Below are 27739 nucleotides of genomic sequence, written 5' to 3'. Positions count from 1 at the left end.
ACAGGTCCCTCACCGGTACAATCACTTAGCTCTGCCTTCAGAAGCTACCTTAGTCATATGTCTCCAAAACAATTATGAATTATAGGGTCAAAAATCTCTAGGGTCTAGAAAAATGACAGGGTCTAAAATTTCTAGGGTCTAGAAAATCCTGCCTAGTGATTACAGCTCATCACCTGGGTTTTCTCTTGCATTGTTCTACTTTTCCTTAAAATGGTTGGGGAGCTGCCCTGGTCTTCCCTTCGTTTACCTGCTCCCATCATCAGTCACCTACAGAATTTATCATTGATGATCTTAGGCTTTCTTTCCAGTTGTTGACAATTTCAAGTAGCATATAGCTAAAAATCAGTGTCCGAAGGACGTGGGAAATCACTTGTTGGAGGATTCCGTGCTTACGATTACATTTTTACACCTGCCCGTTATTAATACCGTTGACGTATGTTATATTGTAATTTGGGGAGAGGGTAGGTTCTTAGGCGTGCTCACGGTTACGTGAGTAGGCAGGCTGCTGACCTGGCATTGCCGCCTGCTTGGCTTTGGCATCTGGCCTCCTCTCCTTCCCTGCTCTCGGCAAGAAAATGTCCTGTGAACATGACCCTATCATTTTTTCTTCAATAGAAGAGAAATACAGGTTGAGCACCTCTGATACCTATTGCCATTCCAGTTAATAACAAATTGGGATTCTCTAAAAATTTAGGATTTTCTTTGTTCTAGCTTACATGAGAACTCTCTTTTAATGTATTGAACCTGCTGTAGGTATTTGTCTTTTTGAAAGATCTTGTTCCGTGAATTTTCAGCATTTTCTGGGGCTCTTACTTGCTTTTGACTTGTACTCCTGATTTTATATTAATGGGATTTCTGCTACCACACCTAAATGGGAGTCACAATTCTCCCAGGCTTTTTGAAAACCTTTGTTGTAATGCATTTGCTTATCTTCATTGGTGTAACTAAAAAAAGGGGAAGGTGGAAAGTAATTACACAAAGTGGAGCTATTTGATATTATAATTTTACAGGTACATGTAAAACCCCTCCTTAGTGACGTGGCTAAGTTCCCACATAGACTACCTTCATTGTCAACGTGTATTTCCATTGAAGAACATTGATCTGAGAGAAACTACACACGCTAAGTGAATTTTAATTAAAATATTTTAAGTGGCATTTTATTAAACTGCTGCAAATTTCTCCGTGACCATAGCTTACGATTGTGCTTTTATTAATTTAGCCAAGTTGAGCCATGTGTACCATATGACTCGGGTTTTTTTCTCATCGTTTTATTTTTTCTGTGTGTGTGTCAGACAGGCTAGCTGGATGAAATTTTAAAATGCATGCAAGCCACACAAATGCGTTCTAATACATCAAAACACCCACTTGCTAAGTGTCAGAATAGCCCATGCATTAGACTACCCTTTAAGTGTTTTATTACCACTGCTAGGTGTCTCGATGGGTTGTTGCTCACCGAAAATAAACCAAATAGGAAAAAAGAAGAGAAGAGGAAAAAAAGGGGGAAGAAACAAAACCCACCACCAGCAAAAACGGCACTTGCCTTTCAGTTAGTTGTGGGGAAGATAAAATCGTCATGAGGTAGTGTTTTTTTCCAACATACTTCATGTTCTGGAAACCCCCTCACAATTCTCATAGCAGAGATGAAGGCTAAAAAATAGAGCTCCAGGAAGGCTGGAATTAAATATTTTAGATCTTCCAAAACAATATATATATAAAAAGAAATGTAACTTCCAAGGAACAAGGTAAGGGGCCTCCTTTTCTCCTGGCTGTGATTACAAAACTGGGAAAGAGAACTGAACAAAAGAGAGTAAGACCAAATTGTGAAAAAAGTTTGTAATTCCGGGGTTAGCCATTTCTCTTTTCATCAGTAGCTAAACAACAGGAAAGCGATCGCAGAGCCAGCAGGAAGGATGGTTGGGTGCAGAGAGGAGGGTCTCGGGGTGATGTCCTGTTAGGGAGGAAAAGAAGTGCAGCTCCTTGTGTGTCAGTCCTTTGTGCTACGATGACTGAAAGTTTCGACAGTTGGGCACCAGGCTGAGGCACTTGGCCTTGAACATCAAGATAATTGCGACTCCGCAATACAGTTGTGCAGAGCGTGGTGGGAACCGCAGCCTCATTGTTGTTGCAAATGCTCTTTTGTTTAGAGCATCACGGTTCGCTGCCTGCACCGCAGCCCCTGCTCCCGGTGGGGACCCGGCACTGTGCCGTGCGCTGGTCAGCCCAGCTTTCAGGGCAGTCGTCAGCCTGAATTTTCCGTTTGATTCTAAAAATCGAGGTAAAGATACGTTACTTTGGGCTCTCAAATTCTCTTTAGCTAACCGTGTAAGAGACGTTTTCAATATAATAATTAAAACCCATACTTTGAGTAGCTAGGGCAACCGACCTGCAAGAGGTCAGCACACCGATGTGCTCATTTTAAGAAACGTTATTATGAAGAGTAGTGTCTTTTATTAATAATTAAACACAATCTAGATGACACAGTAAACTATATTAACTCCATCAAGACTAGGTAATCATTCAAAGTGATTTCAAAGTGAAACTATTGTACAAAAAGGCTGAATTTTAATCTATTAACTGTTTTAGGAGGGGTTACAGTCTGTGGAAGCTGGCTGCATTTGTTATCAATTAGTCTGTTTAAAAATTTTTAAAAAGTTACTGCTTTAAAAAAGACACCGATTTCAAGATTTTCCATGCAGGATGTGTGACTTCGCAATGTTTTTTACAAGAGTCAGTAAGAAAACGTCGGCTTCCCTGATTAAGCTGCTTTTTGTTTTCAGTTTATTTTCACCGACCCATGTCAGAGGTATTTTTTGGATTATCAAAACATAAGATTATGAGATTATTTTTTAACCCTAATCTTTTGCATTTGGCAAGTAAAGGAGCTTTTTTTTTTTTTTCCTTCAAAATTTCCCTTAAGTGTATAACAACGGGAATTTGATGAGCATCAGCTTGCTTTTGCTGGCTCTAAATACCCCATGAAGGAAAACCTCTGAACTCATGGTCTGCAATGATGACAGTTGTATTGTGCTTCCCAGCATAACTTTCTTTTAACCTAACACTTCTCCTATAAAATGAAAATACAAAGCTCTGAAATGCCAGCCTCCCAAGATGTAATTACAATAATAGATTTACTTTAAGCATGTTTTTCAGCTGCTTTATTAATATTTTATGGCTTCTCCTCGAGTATTCTCACTAATTGGCCATTATGCTTCATTCCACCAAAGCTTTGTGACCACCTAGGACATTAAGGGGCATGAGTTTGTCTGAGGTCTGCTTGTTTCCCCGATGCCATCGTTTTTACCATAGTGTTGGATTACACAGAAGACGTGAGAGGGAGATTTTTCTGTGAATATTTCAGGCTTGTGGAAAACACGAAATGCAAACTCTCACTAATCTCCCTTTAATGCAGGTTTGTAGAGCTGTTTTCCTACAATTTGGGAATTGGGAGTTGCAGGCCTTTGGTGTCCTCCTCCGTGGAAAGCACTTTAGGGAAAAAACAGGCTGAAAGTGGGCAGGAAGTTGGGTTGTGCCTGAAAGCATGTCTAGTTTTCCGACTCCCAGTTCCTGCTGATAAAAGTCATTACTGCACACACACAGCACAGCCACCGTGCCTTGCTTTCGTTCCTCAGTCAGGTAAATAGCTTAATATATTTTGAAAAGGGCTGTGTGGGTCTGAAGTGGCCTGTGAAACAGCATCCTGGGGCAGTTACGGTGCCCATGGTGGCATTCGGTGCCCGTGTGGCATTCAGTGCCCAGTAAAAGTTGCTACTTTGCAAAAATAATCTTTTTTTGTCATCTGAGCAAATGCATGCTGAGGTCACGAGTGACCTTTTTCTTTCTTACACCGGCTGCCCGTGGAAGGATGTGAGAACCAGGTACGGCAGCTGGTTCCCATGCTGCAGAGCATGCAAGTGCACATGGATGCAAATAAGGACCAGGCTGCAAAACCTGTCCCTAAGGGAGCGTGTCCTGTGAGCTGCAGGGGCTGCTCCAGCCTTGGGACCCCTCTACGTGCCCTTGCTCAGTTTAAGACAACTCACGTGGCACAGAGAGCAGAGAGAAAAAAATGACATCGGGTGTATATGTAGTAAAGGTAGAGGAAGAGTGTTTCTCTTAAAAATAAACGGAGGGAGGAATATTCCTCTGTAAATGAGTTACCTGTGCTGTGTGGAGGAGTGTCTTGTTCTTACACCTCCGGGTTTCCCATTGGTTTTAACAGAATGGCAGGAAAGCAGGATTTTTAGGAAGGTCTGTTCCACGAGGTTTATTCCGGGTAAGAGATGATGCAAATTGCAGACACAATGACATAAGCTAATTAGGGTTTTATCCTGAACATCTACAGTCAAATTTTTCCCTTACTAAATATATCCAGAGATAAAGCCTAGGCCTTTGAAAGGCAGTGCTTCATCACCGTATCTTACCCCAAATCAGTGCAATTTGCATTATGATAAGTTGTATAACAACATATACCTGCCACAGAACTCAACAAGAACTGGAAATTTCTGTGTGCTTCCTTTTTCTCCTGTGTAATTTTGTGTTGTACATAGTCCTGGGTGATAGACGTGGCCTGAAGAGTTTTCAACAACCCAGAGGGGCTTTTTGCGGAGTACTGATGCTAATGCCTGAGCTGTAAAATCCCAAGACTCAGTTATGACTTTTGCCTGTGCTCTGTTCCTGTCAGCACTGGTGGAAGTCACATGGGAGGTACAAGGTCCAGTGACCATTCAAATAGAGCATGTATCATCTTGAAAACATGCTCATCATTTCTGCAATCAACAGATTAATTAATTTCTCCAACAGACATGCCCCAAATATCACTAATCCTCCTTAGCATTGTTCCTTTTTTTTTCAATTATTCCTTCTCATTGAAATGCAAAGCCCCAAATCCCAAACCAACCATCCATCCATCATCCATCCATCCATCCATCCATCCATCCATCCATCCATCCATCCATCCATCCATCCCTGCAGGGTGTCTTCTATTTTGCCTTGTTTTACCATCGGGGAGGGGAAGAGGTGAGGAAAAGGGGCACATATTTACGTAGTGCTTGGTGCTTTGCACAGGGGCATGGGCCTGGTTTTGGACTGGCGAGAAGCTCGGCACCGTGTCACCATGTGCAGTGCATGGCTTGAAAAAGCTCAAGAGAAAGGGACCTGAGCTTCCCCTGCTCTTGTTTTTGTAAAATATAGTGCGGTGCTACTTTAGCACTGTAGGGGAAGGGTCCTTCCTGAAGGATCAGCAGGTGGGATGGGGTTCTGGCCTTTCCCTTGCCCACTTGACCACAGGAGTTTCCTGTTGTGGGATCTCCCAGGAGATCTCAGGGCCATGGGGCAGCCAGGGTGCAGTGGCCAACTTCAAGGACCCCCATGGGAAGAAGTGGGAAGGGGCGAGTAGCAGCTTCCCCTTGGGTTGGGAGCGAGAATCGTGAGAACCCTCGGAGCAGCCATTTTCTGATGTGTGTTTCAGGCTGGAATTGACCACCAAGAGCCCTCACATGCCTTGGGGCCAGCGGATGCCATACGTAGTTTCAGGGGCAGATAAAAGTAAATAAAAAAAAAAAACCATCCCATGTTCATTATTTTTGAGCATCTCATGATTAAAGATCACATGACCTTTAACCCAGTCCTATGATATTTGGAAATCTGATTTGTGACTTGTCAGGAATGCTGGGGGGGGAGCTTCATGGAAAAAGGCCCAGAACGGGGAGCAGGGTGGTGGTGGAGGAGAGCAACGATGTACAGCTGGGAGAGCACTGCTAGCTCTGCGCCATCTCTTCCCACCAGCTCAGAGCCTAGGGCTTGTGCCCGCAAGAGAAATTAAACCATATCCGGAGATAAAACAGTGATTTTCTGAGAATCATTATAGGATCATGTCTATCACCTCAGAGAGTTACTTGGCAAGCTATAAATATATAGGTTGCGAGAGGAATGTTTTTATTGTTATTTTAGTGTTTTAAATTCAGGTTACTCTCTTGCAAATACATCTTGTTAAATCTGGAAGAGTTAGCATCTTAAATTACAAAGGCCAGCTGTCATGACTCAGTGGGATTTAGTCCTAAACAGTGTGTTTGTGTGCACGCACAGGCGCTCATCTATAGGTGGAGTGTGGTTGTGTAGGTTTGGGCATGTATTGTTGTACTTTACCCTGTTTTTTGTGATCTGCCTTTATAGTGCAGAAGGCAGCAAAGGGAGCAGAAAGCAAGTGGGAGGAGGGAGACTCCTGGACATCAAGCTGACGTTTCTCCCTGTAAGAAGGTTGGGACTGACTTTAATTTTCCTAGGTCGATTCCAAATCCGAAAACCTAAATTAACATGTAAAAGGAAACACCAAAGCGTGTTTTCTAATTTGAACATTTAGTAGCCGGCTAATGGAGGAACCTCCCAAAGCAACAAACACCAATGTCAGTGTTAAGTCTAATGAGCGCTTCTGGCATTGAAGTGGCAGCAGGGCTTTGGCCACTGATTTTTAAGGGAGCCCAAATTTGCCTCTGCTCTTCAAATGGCACTTCTATGTTGTTTGTGTAAAGTGGTTTGTGAATGTAGCCATCCCCTAATGAATCACGGTCACCAATGCACAGGTGGCTTCCAATTTCTGTTTGATCCAACTTCTACCTCATTCAGAGTGGCTTGGTAACTTTGGGTAACTGCTCTCTGACTTCTCCCATAAAACCAACAGAGTATTTTTCTGGGTTTGTTTGTTTGTGTAATGTTTCATTTGCAAATGGACTGCGCTGGCAAGTAAGGCTGATTTCTCCCGTTTGATTCTGGGAATAGACTCATGCCCCACAGAGTCACCAAAGCCATTAATTTCTCTTTATGGGCATATTTCCCCTATTTATTTTCATTACTTGACTTGTGCCTACATTGGAGGCGTGTCAGGAGTCAATTTTCCTGCAGTACGTGCTTGCACAGTCTGTGAAGGGAGGTGGGTGTCTGCTGTAGGTGTTGATCCAGTTCACCCAAGTCAAATGTAAGCCACTACACCCACTCATGAGCTGTATAAAATAACTTAAAACAGTATTTCCATAACAGTTAAACCTTTCTAAGACCATTCCTTCGTTCTTATTACTGGGTGCATGTTCCTGCTTCCTTCCCTTGTGCCCGCTGTGCTATTCATCCCATCGATCCTAGGAGGGGCCTAAGCAGAAGATCACTAACCCTACATTAGAAAAGTCAGTCTCAGTGGGGTTTTGCCATATTAGCTCTGCAAATCAGCCTACTTCAGGATTACATGAGTACAAAGGAGGAGCAGGAAAGTGCAATGTGTTGGGGAAAGAGGACTATGGTAACTCCTCTCAGCCTAAACAGCGGTGAAACTGTCCCCAGAGTGGGGGTGTTGAATCCCACCCTGTTTATCTCATCCCAGTACAGATTTCCATGCTGGTTCTGTACTAATTTGTATAGACAACGGGTCTATAAGTGGGAGTCCTGCAGAGTGGGACAAAAAGGAGAAGTACTGGGAGGAAAACATGTCTTGTTTTAACAGGTGACAGGGCAGGCCATGGACCTGGCTTCAGCCACTCCACCACATCCCTCCCTCCTCCGAGTCCCCATCACCTTGCATCTCTGCCATCCACTGCATCCACTGCAAAGGAGATTTTAAAATCAGATATCAAACAGATATTTGGGGAATAGGACAGTAGTGTTTTAGTTACTTAGAGGAAGAGGAGGACTGATTTTCTCCTAATGTGCAAGATACCAAATAATCTTTTAACTTTGGTTGTTTCTTTATTAGGGTGATGGGTCAACGGGGATTTCTTGAAGAATTCAGTTGCCCTATTTCTTGTGGTTTCTCCTTTCCACTTTAAAGTATGTCATTTTAGGCTGGCTGCTTAAGTCAGCTTCTCAAAGTGCTTTCCATTCTGATGAAGCAACTACAAGTGTGGAGAACGAGATTAGTATGTATCTAGAGCAAATGGCAGGAGGGAGGAAAGGAGAGAAGAATCAATTCAAGTCAAACAATTACAGACACTGAGTGAAAAATTAATACGTGTCTGGGGAACCTGCAAAAGAAAAAGAAACAAGAACATCGGTGCAGGTCTGTGTATAAATATATATATTTAATGTAGTATGCCAGTTGTAAACCATCAGAGAATTGTACAAAGTTTTGAGGACTAGTCCTTAAATGGGGATATTGTAGTAAACTGAAGAGTAGAATAACTCTGTATTTATTCCAATGCCATCACGTTGTTCCCAGCAAGTTTCCCAACATTATGCATTGTCTGTCATTGTAAGGTCATCAGGCAACTCACCAACAAAACCACAGGCGGGTTTCCGGAAAGACGGCTCCGATGCATGCAGGTGTGCTGTTGGTGTGCATAATGTTCAGTTCACAACGTATTTGCATTTATAAGATTATGTTTTCATTTTTTAAATAGCTTACTTTTATTTCTTTTCACTTGTTTATCATCATTTATTGCTCATTCATCAAACTATTCCATTACTTTATTTGGACTATGTGTCAGAGGGGGACGAAATGAAGCCGTTTTCTAGCCAATCTTTTCTTTGCCTGTTCTTGTTGTATTATGCCTGATACCATGGTGCCCCCACTTACATGAAATTCCTATAAGAAATTATTGTAACATTATATTATAACATTATATTAACATCTTTGTAAAGTTAATCCTAAAACTGAAGGAGAGGCATATGAAAGATGGTACGATTTAGAGTAGGAAGCAGTGTCAAAAGCGCAGCTATCGTAATCTCAAGGGCTTTAAAACTGGGGAACATGACATAAAGGGCCATGTAAAAGCCACAGGACGTGTATCTTTAAGAGTCACCAATATTAATGGACGGAATATAAGATCAGCCACTATCCTGTAACAGCAAACCACGTGCGGGCTTGGTTCGGCAGTTTTTCACAGCCCAAGAATCTGCCCAGCAGATAAGAGGCAGACACAGCCCGTGTTATCTGACAGCACATGCTCTGGATTTAGCAGCTGGAGGGACTAAGCTTGATGTTTCCTGCGTGGATTTCACCGAGTTGTGATGTATAAGTAGTTTTTTAGGCGATTTCCAAAAAGTTGGCCAATGTGAAAAAAATGAAATTATATTAACAAAGGAAGCATGGTGAGGAGTGGAGGGCAGCCTGGGTGGCAGGGTGAGCCACACCGACATCTCCAGCTTCACAAACCATCCCCAGGCTGCCTGCGGTGGCCATCTGGGCTGTGCTCTTCTCACCTGAGCCCCTGCAGCCCCCTGCAGCAGCTCGCCCTCCTCTCTGTACTATCTTTTCCCACCGGACTGCGAGACATCACCTCCAACCACGCAGAGATTCCTCTGCGGGCTCAGCCCTCTGACCTTCAGCTGGAGCGGGCGCACAGGCTCCTCATTCTTCATCCTGAATGCCGGTATTGTGCCTGATGGAGATCCCTTCCGTTCCGGCTCCTTCGTGAGCTCTTCCCTGAGGGGCTTCCGACCTTGGCTTCTGCACGTCAGCCAGCAACCAGCTCTTCCTTCGAGTACATGCAGGCTTCGCTTCATTTTTGTGTGTTTTTCAGGCCTCAGCACTCCCGCAGGACAGTGCTGTGGGATGAAGATGTGGCTGGGGTGAGGTGGCCGCCCTTGGGAGTGACAAGCTGCAGAGCTGCACGAAGGGGCCTTGTGTTGCCAGAATGGATTGGGTGCTCCTGATCAAAGCAGTGCTTCAAATAAATGCTTGCTCAGGTGGCTACTTAATAAAGCCACCAAGGCCGTGTTTCTAAATAAGCCCAGGCACTGCTTGTACTTTTGGAGAAATGGTAAATAAGGATTTGTCAAGTTTCCTGGTAGACCTTTGCACCTTAAAACATAGGGAGCCTTGGAGTTTCTGCAGAGATTGCAAAAATGCTGTTTCAGTATATTCCGGTAAATATACACAAAATATGAAAATTCAGCATCAAAGAATGCGCCTCAAATTCAGTTCTCATTTACATTACAGACTAATGAGAATTCAGAATAATTTTAGGAACTGGGACATCAATGATGCTACAGCTGAATGAATATAGGACAAAGGATCATATTTAAAGTTGAACTGCTATTTTTTTAACTGCTTCTTTAAGCATCATAATAAAAAGCAATAATAAACATAATTAAATAGATCTTTTCTATGAGCTTTCTTTTCTCTTAAATAGTTTTGTGCCTGTGTAGGTACCCAGACAAACGGCCGATTGGTTCTTGTTACATCACAGAGTTAATACAGAACCTCTAGTGACTTCCAGCTTAGGCTTTTATATTACCCCTCTGTATTGCCATGGCATTTCCAGAGCATGCTGCAGTGAGAGGAATTCCTCCTTTTTGCTTGGGTCTTGTCTTTTTCTCCCTGTGTGTTCAGGTCTGCCCATTATTTGCTGTTGCCAAATATATCATTCTGTTTTCAGAAAGCCTTGAAGATTAGATTCCACTCTGAGCTGGAGAGTTAGTTCATAGAATATCCTAGTAATTTTTTTTTTTTAAAGGGACAAACTTGTATTTTGCCTTTATGTAGAAATTCTGTTTTTCCAATTTTTGTAGAGTTTTGGTATGCAAGATTTGTGCAGTTCTTGGGTTAAGGGGAGATTGACTCTGCTAATGCCACACATCATCAAAAAGCACTTTCTGTAATGTCCTCATCGTGCATGTGATGCCTGTGTGAGCATTTTTGGCATATACAGTGCACTGAGGGCATTTTCTGTCTTGGATGATATAAACAGATTCTTTCAGAAGAAACACATTGTAGAGCATTTTAATCTTGCTGAGTTCCTCATTAAAGTTTTAAGGAAGGTGTCTTCACATAATCTTGCCTAACCTGATACTCACAGTTAATAAATGGAAACGGGGAGATATTTATCAAGTGGTTTTCACAGCATTTCATCTTAATGTTAAAAAGAGAATATGAGAACATCAGTCGTGAATCAGAAAAGCTCTAAGCACAGGCTTGAAGTTGAACCCTCGGCTATACAGTTTATTACTTCAGAAGTTTGGGCTTGCACACCCTCTAGGATGGTGGGAAAGATTTATTTTTTAATTTGTTAACTGTGAGAATTATTATTATAGCGATATTTGTTTCGGTCCCTTGTGCCTTGTATTATGTCCTTTTAAAATAAACTGGAAAGCCCCATATACTGTTTGCAAGGAGATGCCTGCAAACACGCTCATCCGGAGGCGGTGTCTGGTGACTCCGTTGGTCATGGGAGCAGGGACAGGGAGCAGAGGTCGGTCCTCTGCGGGCCACCGGACCTGAACCTACCCGGATGGCATACATTTCCCTCGGGAAATGATTACAGCACTGTTGAACTTGCTCAGGCATTTCACCAGTGTACGTCGTACCGGCGTGAAAGGCGCGTGATGCTGATGTGCAAGGAGAAATGCAGCAGTGCTGTCCCCTCGCCTTGTCCCAGGGCTGCTACCAAACCGTGCAAAACAGCTGCAAACCGCTGCAGCTGACAGCCTGCCACCAAAAAGAGGCGCAGCACCGGGTCTGGATCAGGGCAGTGCTCCCGGAGCAGCTCCCACCCGGCTCCACCGCGGCTGGTGCTGGCGTGGGAACCTGGGGGAGCAGCTGCTGCGGCACAACTTTCTGTTTTAATTTGCCTTCGTTTGTGAGTCGCTGCCCGCAGTTCCTGATGCTTTTGCTTTCCTCCAGGAATGTGTTTGCACGATTTTAACTGTGTTTGAATTAATGTAATTATATAATCTTGTAGCGAGTCATCATGCAAACATCAAACTGATGGGAATGTGTTCCTTCAGCTGGCTGTCTTGTGTACTGTTGCTCTGTAGCGTTTAGTTGTCAGATTGTACTTACTGAGTAAAATTCAATGCTATAAGCCATCTCCAATTTCTGTGAATAGTTTTACAGGCAGGATCTGAACACCCAATAGAGCGTCACACAGTTAACCTTAAGAAGACACATGCCAAAACGTAAATGTTAACTAATTAACTCACACAGAGGGCCACGTTTCTGTACAATGATTAAGTGATGTCCCAGCCACAGCAGATTTTTCAAAGTGGCTGTCCTCTGTACATTACAGTGTATTGCTACTTGTTGTTGTTTTTTTTTTTTTTTAAAACTATGATCCACATTCAGATTTAGGGAAAAAACAGAAAAGATTATATACATACAAAGCAAGATACCTGATTTTTCAGTGTTCATTAAGATGTGTTCTTCTTAATACAGACTTCTGAACAGAGTCAAGATGAAACATTTGGGGGAAAACAGCTTCAGCAAGTGGTACAAGTAATCCTTAACTTCTGCATAAATTACTGTGCCCGTCTCTGAACCGTTCAGAAAATCACTGTCACCTGCAGGATGCACTGGAAATATGGAAGCAATACATATGTCATCGGCATCCTGCTCATTCTTTCTTATAAATGCTTTGCAAGCGTTGTCACAGGCTCTGCCGCACCCTGCCGCTGACATGGGCAGCAAAGCCGAATTCCAGCCGAGCTGAAGTGCAAACACTTATCTGTTTACACAATTTCCTACCCGCAGTGAAATGCTGGAACAATTTACACATATTTCGGTTGACAGGGAGTGTGCACGTTTTTAAATTGTAGTGCTATGTTCTCCCATACAGATCTATCTATCACCAGCTTTATATTTATCACCAGCTGTGAAAGTGGCCAAGGAATCTGAAAACTAGGGCCAACACTGTCAAATATTTGAAAGAGGATTATACTCTCAACCACCTTGAGAATTCAGACTAGAAAGACAATGCAGCATCCTTAGTCCCCTGCAGCTGTGGATTTGTGCCTCGATTGCAGATGGAGTTGGGTGCAGACGTTGGAAAGCAGCTGAAGTTGTAGCAGAAGCACTAGGGTCCCAGTGTCTCCCACATCTTGCTGCTTGGGGTCCCCGTGTCTCCTGTAGCTTGGATGAGATGTTGCCTTCCCTGATGTCTCCTTCTGCCCTTCCAGGGGAGTACTGCGAGGTGAACGCCCGCTCCGGCCGCTGTGCCCCAGGGGTGTGTAAGAACGGAGGAACCTGTGTCAACCTGCTGATCGGGGGGTTCAAGTGCGAGTGCCCCCCGGGCGAATATGAGCGGCCCTACTGCGAGATGACCACCAGGAGCTTCCCCCCGCAGTCCTTCATCACCTTCAAGGGGCTGCGGCAGCGCTTCCACTTCACCGTCTCCCTCATGTAAGTCCCTGGCCTCCCTGTTCGTTAGTCCCTGGCCTCCCTGTTCGTTAGTCCCTGGCCTCCCTGTTCATTAGTCCCTGGCCTCCCTGTTCGTTAGTCCCTGGCCTCCCTGTTTGTTAGTCCCTGGCCTCCCTGTTTGTCCCCATGTGGAAGGGTCCTGGCACAGGCCTGGGTCTGGTGGCTTCTCTGCTCCAGCTTGGGACACATTCATTAAACGTTGTAACCAAACAAATTACCTATGTGTAGAGGTCACCATGAGGGATTTCTGACACTTGACTCCTGGAAGTGGGGCATAATCCTGTTATTTGAAAGCATTCTGTCCTGTGGGGGATGCTGTTGAGGTGCTACAGACTTTTGCTAAAAACTTGTTTACTAAAAACTTCTTCACTAAAAACTTCTTTACTAAAAACTTCTTTACTAAAAATAAGCAGTTTATTCACCTCCTCTGCTTTGGAGGTTAGTATTTGGACACACATGGTCCTTTCTTGGTGAAGAGGTGCCGAGTGCTGCACACAGCTGAGAGGGCTCACCTCAACCCTCACAGGTTTGGGGGGACCAGCAGCAGTGACGGTATCTGGATGGCGGCTGATACCGTGGCTCAGGGGAGGTCACCATCGCCGTGTGTCCTACTGAGGGTCCAATCCCTGCCGCTTGGTTTTGGGACTGTGCTGGTTCGCAGGGAGGGAGCTGGGCTGCCTGCGTCCTCCCGACCTTCCTCTGCTCCCCTGCTCTCATAGCCCGGGTTTGTGCAGTGTGGGGAGAGGGGACCCCGGGGCCTTCCCAGGCCATGGGGTGGTGCCGGGCCACAACCTCTGGCCACATCTCAGCAGCCCTTGGCCTGAGAGGTATGAGGATGGGAGGTGGGTTTGCCACCTCTAGAGCATGTCAGGCATTTTTCTAGGAGGCATTTTGGGTCTCATGACCCTCGGGTCAGCTGCAGACCCAGAGAACTCATGCTGCTTATTTGGGAGCATCCTTCCCCTCCCCTGTTTACCAGCCTGTGAGAGGACGAGGTCTTGTCAGGCCATGGCTGAGCGCAGGCCGGTGCTCCTCAGGTCCTTGCTCTCTTCTGGTTCCCAGCCTCATGCCTGGGACAACCCTGACTGTCCCAGCTCCTCACCTCGCTCCTCCTGGCCTTCATGACCAGCTCCTGCTTCTGGTCCCATCCTGGCTGCCAGGTGTGAGCGGCCTCATACCTGTCCTACCTGCCCTGACAGATCCTCGTTGGGCAGATTTTTCTGGGGCTGTCACTTTGCCCATAGGGACAATCGAGGAGCTCTGGGGTGAGGGGAGTGATGGTGGCAGCCACGCTGTGTGCAACAGGGCTCTCCTCCCCTCCTTCAGACTTCCCAGGGTTAGAAAAAAAAGCTTTTCTGGAGAAGACTTCTTTGCTCAGGCCATGGCACAGGGCTTATCCGCTGTGGAGTCAGAGCTCCGGATGGACACTGGTGTTTCCTCTGGTGAGGGTGCAGGCTTGCAGCTTTCCCATGGCTTAGCTGCTCAGGATTGACCTTTGGTTGTCCCTCACGGCTGACTTTGAGCAAATAGCACAAAACGTGTTAGCCCTCACCCCGAAGGGCAACGTCAGGGGTTTGTTGGTCGGTAGAACAACGGTAGCAACAACAGACATGTTTGTGTGTCTGCCTAGAGAAAGTGCTCAGGACAGGCAAAACCAGGCACATGTCCCAGCCAGCGGCCAGCAGCTGCTTGGTGTTTTACGCCTGGCAGGGGACAGGCAACTTCTGGTCAGAAATTTTACGGACTCTTGAAATTTTGGTTAAATCAGGATGTGCAGACATGGTTTGCATGCAAGCCAAGGCAGGGACGAATTGTGCCTGAGAAGTTCGGTTTAGATCTAAGCAGCGGGAAAAGCTGAGAAGCAAAAGGCTCCGTTGGACTTGTCAGACCCACAGTAAGTGCAAACAAAGGAGCGGTCTAGGCTGGCTGCCAGCATAAATTACCTGCACTACCCTTGGATTGTCCCCGCAGCCACATGGTGTCATTTTTCAGGCTTTCGGGAAGAGATCTTTGATGTGTAGGGTGCTTCAAGTTAAAGTGACTCAAATTCTCTGCGTGGGGGTTATTGAGAAACAGCGAGCTGCCTTCACGTGGCAGTGCTTGCACTGGGATTTCTTCACCATCTTTAAACCAAGATGGCATATTTAGTCCCAAGCTAAACACTGCACAGTCCACTCAGAGTGGTTATAAAAAGCCTTGGTCATCCCAGGCTTCATCCCACGCTGTCCAGGACAGGGACACGTTTAGCTTTTCATACCTGCAGTTCACTTTTTTTCACACTTGTTATTTCTCTGGCTTTTATTATCCTTCAGAGCAGGTGGAAAACATTATGTGAGGATAAGCAAGAATCAGCGGTTCGATTAGACAAAGAATTTGCTACTGCATATTTTATGATTCAGGAGCATTCTTAATATGACAGGGTGTCCGGCTTCCTTCAGCCTCCAGTGACTCACAACCTGCTCCTGACAAAAAGCAGGATGTTTGTGTGCTCCAGTACCATAACTAATATATTTTGCTCTTTCTTTGAAGTCCGTATAATTCTTACAAGCTTAGCAGAGCAGCAAAGACCTCCAGTGCAAAAATTGTTTGGGGCACATAGATTTTATATAGCAAGTGGTGCTGCTAGCAGGATAAATGCCACAATATTCCTAACGAAAGGGGTAGAAGAGCAAAAACACGCGTGCACATTTACCCCAAACACTTTTCCTGTTTGCTGTGCTGTGCGGTTATGTCGGGTACAGACCAGGCATGTCTTTCTGCTCCCAGCACTATACATCTTCCCTGCCTCCTCCCAGCAGTTGCTACTCCTCCTTCACTCCAAGAGACACAGTCAGTGGAGACGTTTTCTCACCGTTTATTCAAAATCCTTTGAGGAAAGCTTGTCTTTTGTTTCCTATGTCCTGAGTTTAAAAAGATCCCTTCTACTAGGAAACTAGTATTTTTATTCCCCTGCTGGTGACACCTCAGCAAGTTCAAAAGCAGCAGTATTAAATTAATAGCATGATGCAAAAGGTGCCTTGGGCTAGTGGCAAAGAATAGAACCGAATACACACGGAGGTATAGAAGTAGAAAAATACTTTGCCTTTTTAAAATTAAAATGATGGTAGAGAATTGTAAGCATATCCAAAAAAATATTTTCAAACAGAAGTAAAGATCCTGCTATTGCTGGTTAAAATAACTCTTTCTGCCCACTCATACATTTCTCATTTCTTTTGCATATATATATATATTCCAGTTAGATCTGATCAAAACAGCTTTGATGAAGCAGATATCCACTGAAAAATACAGTCTTATGAAATGTTTTACAGGGATTTACTGCTTTGGATGAAAGACTTGACTGTGAAAAGTGAAATCTAAATCAGTGTTTTGATACTATTAAAATATTTCAGCTGTATTGTCTTAATTCATTTAGTTTAACTTCTACTGCTTTAAATATTATTTTATATTAAGTTAAACATATTTAGAAATAAATAGATATATTTAAAATGATTAAAAGTAGCCAAAATGGTAATATAATATTATGATTGAATATAATGGATATTCTTTGCAATTTTTACTTTATTGGAAATTTCAAGAATTTGACTGATATGTTTTGAACCACACCAATTAATTCTTCTCCTTCAAAAATAGTACATTTTTATAGACCAGAAATTCCCATTTCCATGTAGCTCAAATTCAGGCCCGTAGTTCTGACAGATCTCTGCTCTGTGTGATCCACTACATACATATGTCTGACAATCAATTTTTGTTTAAAAATGTTCTTTGGTCTTGAAAAAATTTACTTCAAATACCAGATCTCGATGTTTTTTCATAATCTCTGAATGCGGTTTTTGTTGCACTGCATGAGAGCCTTGCTAGCCGATATTTCTTGACACGCACAAGAGTAATTTCTTCTGTCTTCAGAAAGCACTTTTCACTGGCTGTGCTCAGCAGTTGATTCATTTGTGGGAAAAGTGGGTTAATTTAAATCAGGCGTATTTCCTGAAGTTCAAAATACAAAATCAAACTACACTGCCATTTGGAAACACAAGAAATTCCCATGGTTTCCCTGTCTTTCCCTCTTTCTATATTAATCTTTGTGAAAGTGTTTATGTAAAGTGTCATAAATTTTTGCTTTTGTAAATAGATGGGAGCTGTCTGTAAATCCCCAGAGATAACAGGATTCAATTCAAAATTATAAAATGCACAGAACACACAGAAATTGTCAAAAAATGTTCTGTGCTGACCAAAAAGCAGGCTTTTCCGAAAGTGGAGTTGTCTCTGTTTTCGCAGGAAAGGTGTGATACATCCCATATTGGAAGCACAAGAAAAATAGGAACAAAAAGCCTCCCATTGGAGCTGGAATCATTAAAGTGTTTATTTTCCTCCCTCCAAGTGACTTATCTGTCGATTGAGGAACCCTGATTATCTGCATGGCATTATTAAAATACCTCTTATCTTTCTTTGCCCCTTGCCTCCCCAGCAGTTCTTTTTGATCAGTTTATGACTCTCCTTGTAGCATGCAGCATGTAGACAGTAAGCAGGCAGCAAGTACTCCCCCTTTGATGTCAGAATGCTTTCTGGCCTTCCAACTCTGCAAAGTGTAATAACTGCTGCTGTTTGGGTAGAATCAGATCCTCATTCTGAGTTGTCTCTCTGCATCATTTTACCTTTTGTTAGGGTCAGCATCCACAGCAGATTTTTGCAGAGATTCCCATAATTTCCATCATGCCGCCTCTGTCGATTGTGAAATAAAGTATTTGTCCTGCCTCTTACTTAATTTTATAATTTTCTGTCTAAAGAAGGAGTCAAAGTCTTGCATTTCTGGGAGCACGACCTGACTACTGGTCTCTGCGTTCCAGGTTCGCAACCAGGGAAAGGAATGCTCTCCTCCTCTACAACGGGCGTTTCAACGAGAAGCACGACTTCATTGCGCTGGAGATCATCGAGGAGCAGATACAGCTCACGTTCTCTGCAGGTGAGGTGTCACCCCAGTCGAGCACTTCTACGTAGGGTCCTGAGATCTTCTCAGTCTGGTTGGAAGTGCACTTCCATGTCTTTATACAGCTATTTGCTGCCTCATTAATTGAGTAACTGGCTGACGTTGTACAGTTTACAACTGATGGAAGGTGTTGCAAAATAATCCAGACTGTAGCAGTTTGTGGTGGTGACACTCGCTGTCATAGGCAGGAGCTTGTCAACATATCAGTTATAAAACCCGGAGTTTATGAGGACTATAAAAGATTGGCACTAGGCTGACAGCCAATGTTTGGGTAAATGAACCTTCATTTTATGATGCTGTGATAAATTTTGTGTGTTTATGCGCTTTTACGCTACACTATCAGTAAAACTAGGTGCATAACTGTTGTCTAAAAGATACACTTGAGCCAAAGGAAAAGCTAACAGACAAATGAAAAATGCCTGCTGTTCTTTATTGCCTCGTGACAAGCAATGCATCGCTGGAATCCACTGATGCCCTCTAACAGCATCTCTCCCTCATGCAAACCACAATGAATTTATGAGAACAAAGCTGCCCTCTCATCACCAGGGTGGGCTAGAAAACACAGACTGGAGGCTTTGACGTTTGCTTTCTTTCTGCATAAGGACAAATTTGGCATGTTTTAGTGCTTCCAGGAGCAGGGAGAGTGGAAGGCCAATAAGCGAAGCTCAGGATGGACCGTATCACTGTCACCGTGGCCTTCTCCCAGGGGAGAGGTTTGCTCCAGAAAATCAACCCTGGCAGTGACAACCATTTTCCTGATGAAAGCACGATTAGAACAAGCTCTTCCTGATCCAGCCTCAACAGAGGGATGTTTTCTGGGTTTAAAAACAAGCAAACAAAACCAATAAACTAGTTCCACCAAGAAATCATGACCAGCAACACTAATTTCCACAGTAGGGGTAGCATAAGAAGCTGTCAGCTTCTGAAGCATGCAGCTGAAGCACATTGAAGCCACCAGAAATGACCTCCGGACTTCAGAAGGATTGCTGATGCTCTTGGTAAACCTCTCATATTCCTGAATTAGTCCAGGAGCAGTTTGGGGAGTTCAATGTGGAGACTTCAGTGACTTTCCTAAATCTCAGCAGGGCAGGCAAACTCTAGTTGTCACAGGTTTAGGGGATGTTTTCCATTGGGACAGAAACAAATATCTGGGAAGGGCTGTTGTCCCTATGTGTTTTTGTTGTACAGTGGGAGGAAGCATGGAGGTAAAGCCCAAGAACCAGAGACCATGGCCGTCAGACCCCACAGTAAATCCCGTGTGACCCCACTGATTTACCAGTGATGGTTACGTGCGTATCTGGGCCCTTTGGGTTAAAGATACTCTGCTGTCGTTTCTCCTTTATTAACCAGAAGATGTCCAAATTAGGTTTTAGCGTAGGCTTTTGAATGGATTAGTGTAATGAAGTAGCATGCTGCCGGTGGAGAGATTTGCTTTCTCTGCTCCGCCTGTCTAAACTTGAACCAAATCACTAGGAAGGCACCCTGAGGATGAATGAGGAAAAAAAAAAAATCTACTTGCACTTATGTGCATTTAAATGTGGAGGAACTCCTTTAAAACACAGGAAACTAAATTTAGATTTGCACTACTGCACCTGAGAGCAGGTCTGGTCCTGTACGTTACAAATGGTATTTTCTTTGGAAGGAGAATGGTTTATGTTTTATAGTTTTAAGTGGCATTTAACGAACAATGCAATTTTTGGACATCCGATCTGACTGCTCTACTTGTCGCAACAACTTTTTCACAGAAAGCAAAGCAAAAGGACTGGAGACCAGGGAGCTTCCTTTTGTGGGAGCTTTCTAACTGAATAACCAAAATATTTTTTACCGCATATCTTTTATCAGTAAATGATAAAAAAAAATCTCAGCAATGTGTTACGCTGAAATCTGCGTTGTTTAGGTAACAGAATTATATAGGACAAGAGCTAAAGGAGAGCAGAGGAGATAGGAATAATGTTTCACACAGGGTAAAGCATTTGTTGTAAATTAAGAGTATGTTTTAAGCGCAACAATAATGTTGGCTTATGGAAGAGAGTTATTTTCCTGTGGTTTATGATGTTGAATTTTCCAACTGTTTTAAAAAAAAAAAAGAAAAGAGAAAGAAAGGAAAAAAAAAAGACAAAGCCTAGCAATCTGCTCTCCGTGCCAGGCCTTTTATGTCCTTTCAACACGAATGTTTATTTTGTTGCTACCTCGGAACAGATATGCCTGGTTACTGAGCTGGTTGTGCTGATTCAGACCTGATTTGAAAGCTTCTGCTTTACAATTGCAATGTGAAGAACTTGCTTTCTAATTTAAATACTGAAAGGCCGCCAATAATTTCATAAATCATGAGTAAAATTTTGCCAAGACCCAAGGTTACTGTCCACGTGTTTACTGCACGTACCTGTCTAATGGGGAGCACAGTTGCATTTCAATTCCTCCCTGCTGCCTAGAAGTAGGCTTCCCTCCCTGACAAATATGCCGACATGATACTCCTCATATTAAAAAACTCCAACGTGCCGCTTTTGACAGACAGGTAGAAAAATTGGCCATTGCAGCAGTGTCTGTATCTACTCAATGCCTCAGCTACTGCACTCTGCAAAAGCCTAACAGAAAGTAACACAATTCACCAGAATGGGTCAGAAGCTATTTTTGAGTTTGTGCACCAAAGTATTTCCATGAAACTGAGGATTTTACTGCCTCACAGGACAAAAACCCAAATTCCTCCATGGTGAATTAAGACAACCACATCATGTGCCTGATGTGGGTCATTCCATGTTGCAGTCTAGGGTGAAGTGGAGCTTGCGGTAGCACTGACTGCTTTTTTTCTTCTGCCTGCCCTTGCAGGGGAGACGACCACGACGGTGGCACCGTTTGTTCCTGGAGGGGTCAGTGACGGGCAGTGGCACTCGGTCCAGGTGCAGTACTACAACAAGGTAAGGGAAATCACGTTGGCGATGCCCCTGTGATTTGTAAAGTAATAGAGGCACGGGTCATTGAGCTCTGCTGATGTATGCAAGTGACCCAAGTTTTATTTGTTTAACCAGCTCTGCAAAAATGGTGCTGGTCTTACTCACCTTGCCTGGGTCAAAAATTCCTTTTGAGGGCTTTTGAGCTTTGTCTCAAGAAGGCAAAGTCTGACCTAGTATGTCCTCCCCAGAAATACCACCAGGGATACCTCCAGGTACCTGCAACTCTTTTAGTTTTCAGTTCTTCAAACCCTTGCAAGTGTCAGTGTATCTAAAATGACTGATGCACTGATTTGGATGTTTGTGAAGCGTTGTACAGTGCAGGAGCCTTCAGCACAGTAACTACAAACCACTGACACAGAATTTTCTGAGGCAAAACGAAATTGCTCCATATAACTCTCTTTTCTTGCATAAAATAGCCAGTTTAGTTAGCGCCAGCTTCTCTGGTTTGGAAAGTTTGGCTGTGAAATGTTAGACACTTTTCAGTAATCAGGGGCTATTTTACTACATCCTTTTTTTTTCTGCTCTATGAGAGGATGTACAAGAGAAAAGCAGCAAGCATTGCTCCATGCCATCGGGGCACTCAGAGGTGCGGTCCCCAGAGGACCCGGTCACACATCTGCTCTCTTGGAAGCTGTCACGCGTAGGTTCAGTTTGACTAGATGGGGATTTGTGCAAGCCAGCCGCTTCAGGAAGAGCAAAGTGCAGGCTTTTAGGGTGTACAGTGTCACTGTGTGCAGAGAGATGTCAGAGCTCGTCATCTATAGCAAAAATTAGAGAATTTGTTTAGTTCCCGAGGAACGCCGCTTTTAAGTCCACCATGATAGCATTATGAGGGATTACATAAGGAACTAGAGGAGCATTTTTGGCTGTTAAAAAGGAAACAGGATACTAATGTGGGAAGCTGAATGGAAGATGAAGGATTAATATGATCAGCAAGTTCTTTATTTCCCACTGCTGCATCCTTTCATCACAGTTTGTACGGCAGATTGAATGGGAGGATTACAGTTTTCTTTGGACTCCTGGTCCAAAGGGTCTCCTAGCTGAAGGATATTTTACTAAGGAAATAAAAACCTTTCTTAATTTTTTGCTTAAAACCAATATACTTTTAGCTCTCTACTGTCTGGATCACAGAGAAGTGAAGCTTGGTGTGTCACCATGCTTGCATCTGTGGACACCACGAGGCCTTTCTTACAAAGTGCAAAATGTGTTCCCATACCCTGCGCTTTCCTTAATGAAGAGCAAACAGCACTTGCAGAGTTGGTGGAGAGATGCTCCAGCTCTCGGGCTCCCCGGGGGGCGAGGAGGTGATGGCTGCAGCACGGCCACTGGAGCAGCTCGCTGGCACGCTGTCAAGCAGATAAGGGGCCTGGGACACTCTTTAAAAGGCAAAGAGAACTGACACGGGCGTTAAAAATAACCCCCTGCCTCATTTTCAGCCAGACTGGTAGGTGAGCTGTGCTGGCGGTGCAGGGAATGGTGTTTTCCTGGCGTTAACACGGACGCCCTGTCATCATTTTCTTCCTCTGCCCCACTTCTTTCAAGGAGAACGAGTCGGTCCCCACTGCACAGGGGGAAATTCAGGGGAGAAAGGGAGAGCAGGGGGAGAACTGCCACTGATCTCACCGCCTTTCCATACCAGTGGTGAAAGATGCAGCGGGGGCAGCCCTGTGGGCCTTGGTGCCCTTCGTGCCAGCTGCTGTTTGTTTGCAAAGCAGTTCCCTGGCTACTTCGCGTTTTAACCGACTTGGAAGAAACATCCCTGTGAGGAGGCTGAAGGCAGAGATAATTTAGGGGTTTGTGTTGTGCCAAGGTAAATGGGATGCTGCGTCTAAACTTGATGTAGCTAAGACATGTTTGACTAACAGAGTGCCCAAAACTCATGACTTGGCTTAAATTACACACAGCTTGCAGGCTGGCGGGGGCAGGACACGGGTTGCACCATGTCCTGCACTCTTACTGTTTTGGAGGCGATGCATCCTTCCACTGTTTCCAAAATCCTGCTGCACAGTGGCAGGCCCTCATTCCATCGCTGCTTCTGCCCCTTTCCTCTGCTGAGGCAGAGCACAGCCTCCCTGAGCAGCAGTACTCTTAGCTTCGTCCTTCTACCTCAGTTCCTTTTTTCTAGAAAGCTAGAAACCATTCAGGTTATTTCCCTCTTTCTGCATTTATACATGTAGTATAAAAAAGGGGCTCAGTATTTTGCGGCGCTTTCAGATACTGCTGCACTTCTCATAAGCAGTATTAGATTTCTTCACAGCTGAGGTTAATTTTTCAGCTTAAGTTTTTGAGGAGAAGGGCTAACAGGCTTTGACACATAATATAGATCACTTCAGTCCAAAGCAAATTTTTGTAGATGAGTTTTCACAGCTCTGAAAGCTGTTCTTGAAATCTGAGTTGATTGTGGTTGGATACGAGCAAAGTTTGAATAGTTTTTGGCATCTGCAGCTCCGTGGATGATATTTTGCTGAGTGTCACTGAAATTTGGACTCCAGGAGGGGGTGACTTGGATGCGGGGGGTGACCCTGGCAGGAAACCTCTGCAGCAGCTATTTCCTTAGCACAGCCCGCGGTCCTGCGACGTGATGCTGCCACCCTGGAGCTGGTGCCTTGCTGCAGGGTCAGCTCGGTAATTAAACATGGAGGAAGTGTAGAAGTGACTCCTGCAGATTATTTTCTATGCTCAACTCAGAAGCAGTGTGCTTGGCAAAATTAAAGGTATCTGCAGAGCTGTCTAAAAATGTTGTTTTATAATTAATTCCTCATTGTAGGGGTCCCCTGCCCCTGAGGGACAAATGGTTTGGACTTAGTAAGAAGAGGTCAGTCCACCTGTCACCAGCAGCCTACATTTGCCCTTCTCCACACAAATTGATGTTATTCTTGCAGCAAGTCTCTCTTGTGGCTGGATGCCCTTCTCAATATGGAGTGCAAGTCAGAAAAAGCAGAGGTAGGCCCACTGCAGCTGGTCGCGGGCATTGCTCCACAGAGCAGCCCTGCAGAGAAGGACTTGGGGGCTCTGGCGGACAAAAAGCTCGACACGAGCCAGCAGTGCGTGCCTGCAGCCCAGAAGGCCAACTGCGTCCTGGGCTGCACCAACAGAGGGGTGGCCAGCAGGGGAGGGAGGGGATCGTGCCCCTCTGCTCTGCCCTTGTGAGGCCCCACCTGGAGCCCTGCATCCAGGTCTGGGGCCCCCAGCACAGGAAGGATGTGGGGCTGTTACAGTGGTTCAGCGGAGGGCCACGAAGATGATCAGAGGGCTGGAGCACCTCTCCTGTGAAGAAAGGCTGAGAGAGCTGAGGATGTTCTGCCTGGAGAAGAGAAGGTTCCAGGGAGACCTCATTGTGGCATATCAATATTTAAAGGGGTCTTATAAAAGGTGGAGGAGGACTTTTTACTCAGGTAGATAATGATAGGACAAGGGGGAATGGTCTTAAAATAAAAGAGGGGAGATTTAGACTAGACATTAGGAGGATATTCTTCACTGTAAGGGTGGTGAGGCCCTGGCACAGGCTGCCCAGAGAAGCTGTGGATGCCCCATCCCTGGAGGTGCTCAAGGCCAGGCTGGATGGGGCCTTGGCCAACCTGATCGAGTGGGTGGCATCCCTGCATGTGGCAGGGGGGGTGGTGTTAGATGGTCTTTAAGGTCCCTTCCAACCCAAACCGTTCTGTGATTCTGTGATCTCTGACCAGTAGGCAATGCCCACTGTAATTCCTCATCCAACCCCATCCACTCACCGCAGTGTTTGCAGAGAAGCAGCAAAGCAGTACTCTACCAGACCAAGTATTTGGTGCTTTCTCCCAAATACAATTGTGTGCAGGCACTGTGGCACTGCAGAAACAAACCAGGCTATATCAGAAGAAGAAGAGAAGCAGCATTGTTTCATTTAGCGTACACTGATGGAAATGGATGCTTCCCGTTGCCACACTTGGTTTCAGTGGAAATGCCTAAGGGAGTCAAAGAGATGTCTTACTAAGTAAGTGCTGGCTCTGTATTGGATTTCTGGGAGGCAAAACACCAAGGGGAAAGAATTAGTAGCTATAAGAGCTACAGGAGTGTTCTATAACTGTTCTCTAGTTTCAGTTCTATATTAAAAGTCTTGTCAGCTACCCAGTAGCAAGGTATCGGTTTACCTGTTAGTAGTGGTTTTTGCAATTATAGAGGTTTGCTGACAGCTGAGGGAAGGCAGGGAGGACAGCCATTCACCACTTCTGTTAGCTAAAACACGTTAACTTCTGGGGTCCTGATCCTGCAGCCAGTAAAATCAACGGGTGGTATTGAATTAAGGGTGACCTGCATGCCCTGCTTTCTTGAGAGGTAGATATGTCTATAAGAAATTAAGAAGAAATGGGATATTGTTGTTTGTTTGGAAGGAAAGGTGGGAGAAAGGGGAAGATTTCAACCTGGCAAACAAAACACTGATAAGAAATAGAAGAAGCAACTTGCTGCTTGCTCACAGGACAACTGGTGTAAGGGGCAGCAGTGAAACGAGCTGCCCTCTTTGCCTTGGTGGCCTGATTCCTATCAGAGGAGAGCACAGTCAGCCTGTGCTGGTCTGTATTCAGTCCCGTGGCTCTCCTGAGCCTAATGGGGTGAACGACAGTCAGTAGGTTTAGTGATGCTGGCATTTGTCAGTTTGGAATATGACCAAAACCACCGGGGCGTTTGATGGCAGTGATGCTCAGTATCAATAATATCACTGCTGTTCACTGCACGTAGGGCATCAAGTACACGTATGGATGTAGGATGCGCTTGGCACGGGGGGTTCTCTTCAGCCTGGGTACTGGGTGATGTTTTTAATTAAGTGAAAACTTCAAGCTGTTCTCCCAAACTTCTGATAGAAACGTAATTTTGTTCAGAATTTAAGATACTCCATCAAATTTATGTTAATGTTTTACCTGAGTCATTACCTCAGGGTAGAATTCATCATTTGGCACGAGATAAAAATGTTTTACGTATGGACATGTTCCTTTAATTATAGAGGGCATGTACATGTATATTTATGTACTGTGTATCTCATACATTACTTACATATACATGACATCAAAGTCGCTTAAGGACGTTACCCTTCTGTAGGCAGAAGCTCCTTCTGCTCCCGTTTAAGGGAGCACAGGAAAATTTTACCTAAATGACGGAAAACCTGAACAGGGCAGAGAGAAACAAGCTATCACAGGGTGGCTGATGTGCACTAGCAGTTGTGGAGGAGGGGATAACAAATCCCTAGATGACTCATGGAGTGACTCACGGAAGAAACACTGAGATATGGGACTGAGATGGGGCAGTGTGTGTGAGATGCTCTTCCACAGCCCAGAGGTGCAAACACAGCAGGTGCCAGGCATTTTGGAGTCCTGGCTGTACTGGTGACTCAAGCCTCTACATCCTTGAAAGGAGATATTGGGGACAAACGTCACATTTCTTCCATAACTGGACCACGGCTTCTTCTCACATGTGCCAACAGATAGCAAGGTGCCTTTTTTAACTCCTTCCTTGCATTCCCTGAGGCTGCTGGGGAGCGCTGAGGTTGTTAATTCAGATGTTTGACTGCCTGGGGAGCAGCCCCCCTTTCGCAGTGCTTACAGGTAGCAGGGACCTGCTGCTTTCCACCGCTGTGTGCTCCCAGCCGGCAGAGCCCAGACCTGTGCCTCGCCTGGAGACAGCCTCCGGAGAAAACAGGCAAATTCTTCAGCTGGAGATAAACTTGAAAGAAATGAGAGCTGCTCGGGGCTGATCTTCAGCGTGCCGTGAATTCAAAGCGCAGTGCACGCGTTGCTCTAAATCAGAGCTGCACATGCTTTCAAAAACCTCCTGCCTGTGGTGAGCGATGGAGTTAGCTGGCCTTCAGCTGGGGCAAGCTGGAGCTTGAGGGCTGCCGATGACTGAGCTCATGCTGCAGAGATTTAGCTGCCAGCCCACTCAAGGGCTAGAATTTGCCAGTGCCTTTCCTTCCTGGAGAGCTTGCGTCTATCCTTCACACACTGACTGAAGGCTGGTTCCTGGTGCCAAAATCCCCTCTGCTGCAGTGCCAAGACCCATGCTGTAACTGATTTTCCGCACCTTGGGTGCATGTTGCAGCTCTCTTGTCACGCTTGCTTGGCCGGCCTGGCTGATCCCGAGCGGTGATTTAACTGTGCCTGTATAGCTGTGACACAGCATCAGCAGGATGAGTGATCTGGGGTCTGCGTCCACAAATCGCACGTACCATGGAGCGTCAGCATCGGTGGTGGAGGTGGTGGACCTCTGGGCAGAGGAACAAATCCTTTCTGCGCTTGCTTGGGATTCGGGATGAAATGGAAGGACAGGGGCAAGAAGGTAAAATCAGGAAGAAAAAGGCAGCCACAAGCCAGGTCAGGGCTTCACTTGATTCTTTAGATAATGAGTTGGTTGGAAAGAAGAACATTGCATGGGAGCTCTGTGCAGCAAGGCTGGCAGCGGAATTTGGGAAAGGCTCCATTTCTACTCCGTCTCATCAACGCGGACTGAATCCTAGAGTCATAGAACGGCTCGGGTTGGAAGGGACCTCAAAGATCACCTAGCGCCAACCCCCTGCCATGGGCAGGGACACTGGGGATGGCACGGGGGCTCAGCGCAGGCTTCCCCATGTCCCCACCACTGCCTGTCCCCTGTCCCCTTTGGGCTTGAAGGCGTTGCTTGCCCAGCCTTGGGTTTCCCCGCCAGCCAGCGAGGCTGCCAGCTGCCCCG

At 45.1% G+C, this 27739-nt stretch overlaps 1 protein-coding gene across 5 annotated transcripts in view; it reads left to right on the top strand.

Moving 5' to 3' along the window:
- Window positions 1-27739, top strand: part of CELSR1 (cadherin EGF LAG seven-pass G-type receptor 1) — a 166527-nt gene that overhangs the window by 76388 nt on the left and 62400 nt on the right. For all 5 annotated transcript variants that reach the window (XM_083832484.1, XM_083832483.1, XM_083832482.1 and 2 more), the window contains exons 3-5: window positions 12874-13096; window positions 17956-18071; window positions 20922-21010. In XM_083832484.1, the coding sequence (XP_083688610.1) occupies window positions 12874-13096; window positions 17956-18071; window positions 20922-21010 (428 nt within the window). The remainder of the gene's footprint in view (window positions 1-12873; window positions 13097-17955; window positions 18072-20921; window positions 21011-27739) is intronic.

The sequence above is a fragment of the Anser anser genome (assembly GCF_964211835.1).
Source record: "Anser anser genome assembly, chromosome: 1".
Taxonomy (NCBI): domain Eukaryota; kingdom Metazoa; phylum Chordata; class Aves; order Anseriformes; family Anatidae; genus Anser; species Anser anser.
Note: the sequence above shows the minus strand (reverse complement) of the source record. Positions and strands in the feature narration are given on the sequence as shown.